Source organism: Hypanus sabinus, chromosome 9 (genome assembly GCF_030144855.1).
Source record: "Hypanus sabinus isolate sHypSab1 chromosome 9, sHypSab1.hap1, whole genome shotgun sequence".
Lineage (NCBI taxonomy): Eukaryota > Metazoa > Chordata > Chondrichthyes > Myliobatiformes > Dasyatidae > Hypanus > Hypanus sabinus.
In genome coordinates this window covers 23,578,659-23,587,273 of record NC_082714.1, presented here as the reverse complement: position 1 = coordinate 23,587,273, position 8,615 = coordinate 23,578,659, and the positions used below count along the sequence as shown (strand labels likewise).

The following is an 8,615-nucleotide window of genomic DNA, read 5'->3' as shown; positions in this document are numbered from 1 at the left end:
GTTGCAGGAGGCAGGTACCTGGGTGACTTGTCAAGACAGGGAAATGAAATGGGCAGCCAGTATTCACTGGAATTTAGAAGAACAAGGAGTGACTTCATTCAAAGCTATTGAAAGCTGAAAGGCCATGATAGAGTGGATGAGGAGAGGATGTTTCCTGTGGTAGAAAAGTGTAAGACCAGAGGATAAGGCCTCAGAATAGAGGGGCATCCTTTTAAAAAGGAGATGAGGAATTTCCTCAGCCAGTGAGTGGTGAATCTGTGTAATTCTTTGCCACCGGTAGCTGTATGTATATTTATAAGTCTCTGTGTATATTTAAGACAGAGGTTGATAGCTTCTTGATTGGTCCAAACACGAAGGGATACAGGAGATCGGGGCTGAGAGGGAAAATGGATCAGCCATGATGAAATAGTGGACTAGACTCGAAGGGTCAAATGGCCTACTTCTGCTCCTCTATCTTATGGTCTGACATTCTCACATTCCTGGCATTCTGCTAGTGTCTTCCATAGTGAAGACTAATATAAAAACATATTAGGTTCGTCTGTGATTTCTTTGTCTCTCATTACTATCCCTCTAGCATCGTTTTCCAGCAGTCCAATATCCACTTTTGTCTCTCTTTTACTCTTTATACATCTGAAAATTTGCTTTTGATTCTCCTTTTATATTATTGGCAAGCTTTCTTCTGCTCCGTCTTTACCTTCTTAATGACTTTCTAGTTGCCTTCTATTGATTTTTAAAAACTTTCCCAGTCGTCTACCTTCCCACTACTTTTTCTACTATTATATGCTCTCTTCTTGGCTTTTATATTGGCTTTGACTTCCCTTGTTAGCTATGGTTGTGTCATTTACCTGTAAATTAATTCTTCCTCTTTGGGATGTATATATCATGTGCCTTTTGAATTGCTTCCAGAAATTCCAGCCATTACTGCTCTGCTGTCATCCCTGTCAGCATTCTTTTCCAGTCAATGCTGGCCAACTCCTCTCTCATGCCCCTGTAATTCCCCTTACTCCACTGTGATACTGACACATCTGACTTTAGCTTCTCCTTTTCAAATTGCATGGTGAATTCGATCATATTATGATCATTTAACCCCAAGGTTTCTTTCACCTTCAGCTCTCTAATTAATTCAGATTTATTGCACAACTCCCAATCCAAAATAGCTGATCCTCCAGTGGGCTCAACCATGAGCTGCTCTAAAAAGTCATCTGGGTGGTATTCCAGAAATACCCCTTCCTGGATTTCTGCACCAACCTGATTTTCCCAATCTACTTACATATTGAAATCCCCCAAGACTATTGTAACATTGCTCTTTTGTCATGCATTTTCTATCTCCAATTGTAACATGTAGACCACATCCTTACTACTGCTTGGTGGGGGGGGGGGGGCTTGTATCCAACTCTCATCGGGGTCTTTTTACCCTTGTAGTTCCTTAGCTCTATCCACAATGATTCATCACCTTCTGAATCTATGTCACCTCTGTGTAATTTCATTTTTCTAACAAAGACACCTGACTCTCTCTCTGCCATCCTGTCTATCATTTAAATGCAATGTGTATCCTTGGATATTAAGCTTCCAGTTTTAATCTTCTTTCAGCTATGATTCAGTGATGCCTGCATCATACTTGTCAATCTGTAACTGTGCACCTGTCCATCTACCTTATTCCATAAACTGCTCACATTCAAGTATAACACCTTTAGCCCTGTATTAACCTTTTGTGATTTTGCCTGCCTTTTACGTTGCAGCTCACCCTGTAGACTGCAATTTTACCCTATCATCAACCTCTGCTTGTTAGGAGTCTCACTACACATTGCCACAGTTTGTAAACCAACTACTTCATCTTCAGTACTATCACTTCCGTTCCCATCCCCCTGCCAAATTAATTTAAACACACCTTAACAACTCCAGTCTTCCTGCCCACAAGAATATTAGACCCCTTTGGGTTCAGGTGTAACCCATCCCTTTTGTACAGGTCATATCTTCCTCAGAAGAGATCCCAGTGATCCATAAATCTGAAACACTGCCCCCGGCACCAGTTCCTCAGCCACACATTCACTTGCCAAACCATCCTATTCTTACCTCATTGGCACTCGGCACAAGCTGTAATCCAGAGATTACTACCCTGAAGGTCCTGTTACTTAGCTTCCTATAGTCTCCCTTCAGGATCTCCTCTTCCTTTTCTACCCACGTCATTGATGCCAGTATGTACCAGGAGTTCTGGCTGCTCACCCTCACCCTTGAGATTGCCATGGATACGATCCAAGACATCCTTGATCCTGGCACCTGAGAGGCAACATATCATCTGGCTATCTCTCTCATGCTCACAGAACCTCGTCTCTATTCCTCTGACTATGGAACTCCTATCAGTTCTGGAGTCCTCTCACTTCCCTGTTCTTCTGAGCCACAGCACCAGATTCAATGCCAGAGATCCAGTCCTTTAAGCTCTACCAGTAGGTCATCGGCCTCAATAGTATCTATAGTTATATATAGGCATCCGTTAGTCTTGTGAGACCATGGATTTGTGCCTTGGAAGGTTTTGTTGGCATTCTTTGATGAAATAACAGTCAGGATAGAGAAAGGAGAGTCAGTGGATGTTGTTAATTTGGATTTGAAGAAGACTTTTGACAAGGTGCGACACATGAGGTTTCTGAACAAGATTAGAACCCATTATTTTACAGGAAAGAAACTAGCAAGGATAAAAGATGGTTGACTGGCTGGAGGCAAAGAGCCTGAATAATGGGAGCTTATTTTGGTTGGCTGCCGGTGACTTGTGGTGTGCCACAGAGGTCTGTGTTGGGACTGCTTCTTTTCACATTGGATGTCAATGATTTGGTTGAAGGAATTGATGGGTTTGTGGCCAAATTTACAGACAACACAAAGACAGGTGGAGGGACTGTTAGTGTTGAGGAAGCAGGGTGGCAGGCTGCAGCCCCAATCTGAGGACTGAAATATGAATGGAATCAAACAATTCCCCTCCCAAGGCATGAACCAAATTAGTGTAGTGTGGATTTCCATGTAACAGCTTGCTTTATGAGTATCTGGTGCATCATTTAATAAATAATGCAGTTGAGCACATCCTATGTTGGAGCCGGAATGTGAGTTGACACTGGTGGGCTGCCCCCAGACACCATAGGGTGTGTTGGTTATTAATGCAATGGATGCATTTTACTGAATGTTTTGAGGTATATGTGATAAATGAATAAATATGAATCAGTATCAGAAGCTGAATATTTCTTTCCATTTAAGTCTTTACCTTAACGTGAGACCCTTACCTGTCTTGTGTCCACTATATTGAGAATGACGGAAGTGATGAAACAGCAGATGGTGTTGGCCAGCATGAAGATCAACATCCACTGCCAGCGCCACACTGGGATCTTCGGATCACTGCGGGTCAAACACCCAGTGTTACTTGCGGAGAATGGAGTAAAGGAAAAACCATTCCCCTAATACTTTGAAAATGCAAGTGTTCAAAGCAACAGCAATCCAACATTCCGGGTGACAAGATGTTAAAACATTTATCTCCATTTCAGAAAAGCCTGGTCATGAACTCAGCAAAACCATTTTCCTGAATTCCATATTGATTGTCCTATGTGGGAATAAGAAAGCATTTTTAAAATGTTAAAAACATAGAACATAGAATAGTACAGCACATTACAGGCCCTTCGGCCCACAATGTTGTGCCGACCTTCAAACCCTGCCTCCCATATAACCCCCCACCTTAAATTCCTCCATATACCTGTCTAGTAGTCTCTTAAACTTCACTAGTGTATCTGCCTCCAGCACTGACTCAGGCAGTGCATTCCATGCACCAACCACCCTCTGAGTGAAAAACCTTCCTCTAATATCCCCCTTGAACTTCCCTCCCCTTACCTTAAAGCCATGTCCTCTTGTACTGAGCAGTGGTGCCCTGGGGAAGAGGCGCTGGCTGTCCACTCTTATCTATTCCTCTTAATATCTTGTACACCTCTATCATGTCTCCTCTCATCCTCCTTCTCTCCAAACAGTAAAGCCCTAGCTCCCTTAATCTCTGATCATAATCCATACGCTCTAAACCAGGCAGCATCCTGGCATATCTCCTCTGTACCCTTTCCAATGTTTCCACATCCTTCCTATAGTGAGGCGACCAGAACTGGACACAGTACTCCAAGTGTGGCCTAACTAGAGTTTTATAGAGCTGCATCATTACATCGCGACTTTTAAACTCTATCCCGTGACTTATGAAAGCTAACACCCATAAGCTTTCTTAACTACCCTACCTGTGAGGCAACTTTCAGGGATCTGTGGACATGTACCCCCAGATCCCTCTGCTCTTCCACACTACCAATATCCTGCCATTTTCTTTGTACTCTGCCTTGGAGTTTGTCCTTCCAAAGTGTACCACCTCACACTTCTCTGGGTTGAACTCCATCTGCCACTTCTCAGCCCACTTCTGCATCCTATCAATGTCTCTTTGCAATCTTCGACAATCCCCTACACTATCTACAACACCACCAACCTTTGTGAAGTCTGCAAACTTGCCAACCCACCCTTCTACCCCCACATCCAGGTCGTTAATAAAAATCACAAAAAGTAGAGATCCCAGAACAGATCCTAGTAGGACACCACTAGTCACAACCCTCCAATCTGAATGTACTCCCTCCACCACGACCCTCTGCCTTCTGCAGGCAAGCCAATTCTGAATCCTCTTGGCCAAACTTCCCTGGATCCCATGCCTTCTGACTTTCTGAATAAGCCTACCATGTGGAACCTTGTCAAATGCCTTACTAAAATCCATGTAGATCACATCCAGTGCATTGCCCTCATCTATATGCCTGGTCACCTCCTCAAAGAACTCTATCAGGCTTGTTAGGCACGATCTGCCCTTCACAAAGCCATGCTGACTGTCACTGATCAGACCATGATTCTCTAAATGCCCATAGATCCTATCTCTAAGAATCTTTTCCAACAGCTTTCCCACCACAGACGTAAGGCTCACTGGTCTATAATTACCTGGACTATCCCTACTACCTTTTTTGAACAAGGGGACAACATTCGCCTCCCTCCAATCCTCCGGTACCATTCCCGTGGACAACGAGGACATAAAGATCCTAGCCAGAGGCTCAGCAATCTCTTCCCTTGCCTCGTGGAGCAGCCTGGGGAATAATCCATCAGGCCCCGGAGACTTATCCATCCTAATGTATTTTAACAACTCCAATACCTCCTCTCCCTTAATATTAACATGCTCCAGAACATCAACCTCACTCATATTGTCCTCACTGACATCAAGTTCTCTCAGTAGTGAATACCGAAGAGAAGTATTCATTGAGGACCTCGCTCACTTCCACAGCCTCCAGGCATATCTTCCCACTTTTATCTCTAATCAGTCCTACCTTCACTCCTGTCATCCTTTTGTTCTTCACATAATTGAAGAATGCCTTTGGATTTTCCTTTACCCTATTCGCCAAGGCCTTCTCATGCCCCCTTCTTGCTCTTCTCAGCCCCTTCTTAAGCTCCTGTCTTGCTACCCTATATTCCTCAATAGACCCATCTGATCCTTGCTTCCTAAACCTCATGTATGCTGCCTTCTTCCACCTGACTAGATTTTCCATTTCACTTGTCACCCATGGTTCCTTCACCCTACCATTCTTTATCTTCTCTCACCGGGACAAATTCATCCCTAACATCCTGCAAGAGATCCCTAAACATCGACCACATGTCCATAGTACATTTCCCTGCAAAAACATCATCCCAATTCACACCCACAAGTTCTAGCCTTATAGCCTCATAATTTGCCCTTCCCCAATTAAAAATTTTCCTGTCCTCTCTGATTGTATCCTTTTCCATGATAATGCTAAAGGCCAGGGAGCAGTGGTCACTGTCCCTCAGATGCTCACCCACTGAGAGATCAGTGACCTGACCCGATTTGTTACCTAATACTAGATCTAGTATGGCATTCCCCCTAGTCGACCTGTCAACATACTGTGACAGGAATCCATCCTGGACACACTTAACAAACTCTGCCCCATCTAAACCCTTGGAACTAATCAAGTGCCAATCAATATTAGGGAAGTTAAAGTCAGCCATGATAACAACCCTGTTATTTTTGCACCTTTCCAAAATCTGCCTCCCAATCTGCTCCTCAGTATCTCTGCTGCTACCAGGGGGCCTATAGAATACTCTCAATAGAGTAACTGCCCCCTTCCTGTTCCTGACTTCCACCCATACTGACTCAAAAGAGGATCCTGCTACATTACCCACCCTTTCTGCAGCTGTAACTGTATCCCTGACCAGTAATGCCACCCCTCCTCCCAGACATGTATCTTTCAGCCTTCTTTATTTTCCACCCTCACTTTCCCCAACGGAAGACCACAGCTCTGTACTATGTTCTCTCTTTGACTTTTTAATCTTCAAACCCCCCAATCGAACCCTCACTTTCCAAATCCTCACATTTGCATATTCTCTCATTCTACCCAGACTGGGCCATTTCCAGAGATCCTTCAGGCATCTTACTCAGTCAGAGATCTCTATCCAACTGGCAATCCTTTTGGCCTGCAAAACCTTGGGGAAATTAGAAATTGGACCCTAAAATGAATATATCATCTACTGATTCACAGGTCAGGAAAAAGAGCTACTACTGTTGGCTTCATAGATCAAAGAGCTTAACCCAACCCTCTATTAATGCAGAGGAGATCAAAAAGGTTCTGCATTTCATAATACAGATCTGTAGATTAATCAATCTAATCTTTTATTCTGCTTCAGCATAAGTTTTTGTTTCTTTGTTTTAGGTGATAGAAGAATGGAGGGTATGTAGAAGGGTAGGGTTAAATTAATCTCAGAGTAGGTTAAATACTGACAACATCATGGGGTGAAGGGCTTGTACTGTGCTGTACTGTTATGTCTTCTATTACAATCCTCAGGTAAAATTGATTAAAAATAAATCAGTATATGATGGCAGAAATGGAAATGACTATTTAAAGCATTTTACATGCCCTTTCGGTGAACATCTTGAAGATGGGTCTTATGTTTAAAAACTGTTTGGTGGAATACTCCACTAACATTGCTGGCTCCTGAAATAGATGAAGGAAACATTGAGGGAATGTGGAAGACATTCAAATTAGTTTGCCAAAACTATGCTGCAGCAATGAACTTAGAGTAGGAAATAGGACAAGACCATCAAACTTAATGCAAAAGGGCAGAAGTTCGTGAAGTTTATTCTCATTGGTCAGATTGGGTTAAAGAGTGGATATATATACAACTGCACAAAAACATCATCTTCCAGAGGCATGCATTTAACAAGGCAGGAAGTGAGTAAATTATGTTACTAATATAGAACTGGGTAGTGAAAACTCTCCAAATTATCGTCTGCAATTACAGCAGAAGTAGTAATCAGAGAGACAGGCTTGTATGGAATAGGACATTCAAGGAAGACAGAAAGATTGTTACAGAAACATAACGTGCCCTTGGAGAAAACAGATGAGATTTCTTATGTAAGAGAGAGAATGCAGTTCAACTTAAAAGTAATTAATCACTAAACAGAACAGAATACCTGTAAAGTAGATAAACCCATAAAAGTTTTACGGACTAAGTCTTTGAGCTAAGCAAACAGAAACCCAGAGTGGCAGGAAACATAAGTTGTGCTGGAGAGAATCATGTTCACCTCAGTACATCATGTAACAAGTGCAGAGAGAAGAAACATTTTGCAAAGAAACACCACAGAGAGAAAAAAAAAACACTTGTACACAGACAACCAGAGCAGTTGATAAGGAACCCAGAACAGTTGATTTTCTTGTCAGTGTTGATACTGCTTTTGGATGGTGAAAGATGTCTTCTTTCAAAAAACACTGGACTCCAGCATGGTGCCAGAGGAGTGGAAAATTGCAAATGTCACTACATTCTTTAAGACTGGTGGAAGGCAGCAGAAAGGAAGGTATAGACCAGTTAGCCTGACTTCAGTGGTTGGGAAGATTCAGCTGTTAAGGATAAGGTTATGGAATACTTGGTAACACAGGACAAGATAGGACAAAGTCAGCATGGTTTCTGTAAGGGAAAATCTTGCCTAAAGAACCTATAGGAATGCTTTGAGGAGATAATAGATAGGATTGATAAAGGGGATGCAGTGGATGTTGCACATTTCAATTTCAGAAGGCCTTTGAAAAGGTGCCACACATGAGGCAGCTTACCAAGTTAAGAGACCAGTGTAATTCCATTTCACTTACACAAAAAAAGCAAATAAAGATTTAATTTTGTCCACATTAGAACCACTTCAGCTTGAGGTTGAAGAGTACGGTGTGGCCACTCTGGGTCATTGATTTTATTCAAAATTACAATGTAAATATTTCCTGCAGGACACCGTCAAAGCCGTTGGTAACTTGACCGTGTTCAGGGAGTAACTGAACTGTACAGCCATACAGTATACACTTCACGGCTTGATCACCGGTCTTTGTGAATTATATTACAATTGCTGTCAGAGAAGCCAGGATACAAAGAAGAAGGGAGAAACACAAATCACAGGGTATTACTTATGTTCAGTATTCATTGCTCAGATGATTCAGGTACATAAACAAGAGAAAATCTGCAGCTGCTGGAAATCCAAAGCAGCACACACAAAACACTGGATGAACTCAGCAGTCAGGCAGCATCTC

At 42.5% G+C, this 8,615-nt stretch overlaps 1 protein-coding gene across 8 annotated transcripts in view; it reads right to left on the bottom strand.

The window, feature by feature from the left end:
* The window catches only part of LOC132399176 (major facilitator superfamily domain-containing protein 1-like), a 67,673-nt gene that overhangs the window by 6,404 nt on the left and 52,654 nt on the right, over window positions 1–8,615 (bottom strand). For 7 of the 8 annotated variants that reach the window (XM_059979264.1, XM_059979259.1, XM_059979262.1 and 4 more), the window contains one exon: window positions 3,267–3,378. In XM_059979264.1, the coding sequence (XP_059835247.1) occupies window positions 3,267–3,378 (112 nt within the window). The other variant, XM_059979266.1, reaches the window with a different exon arrangement.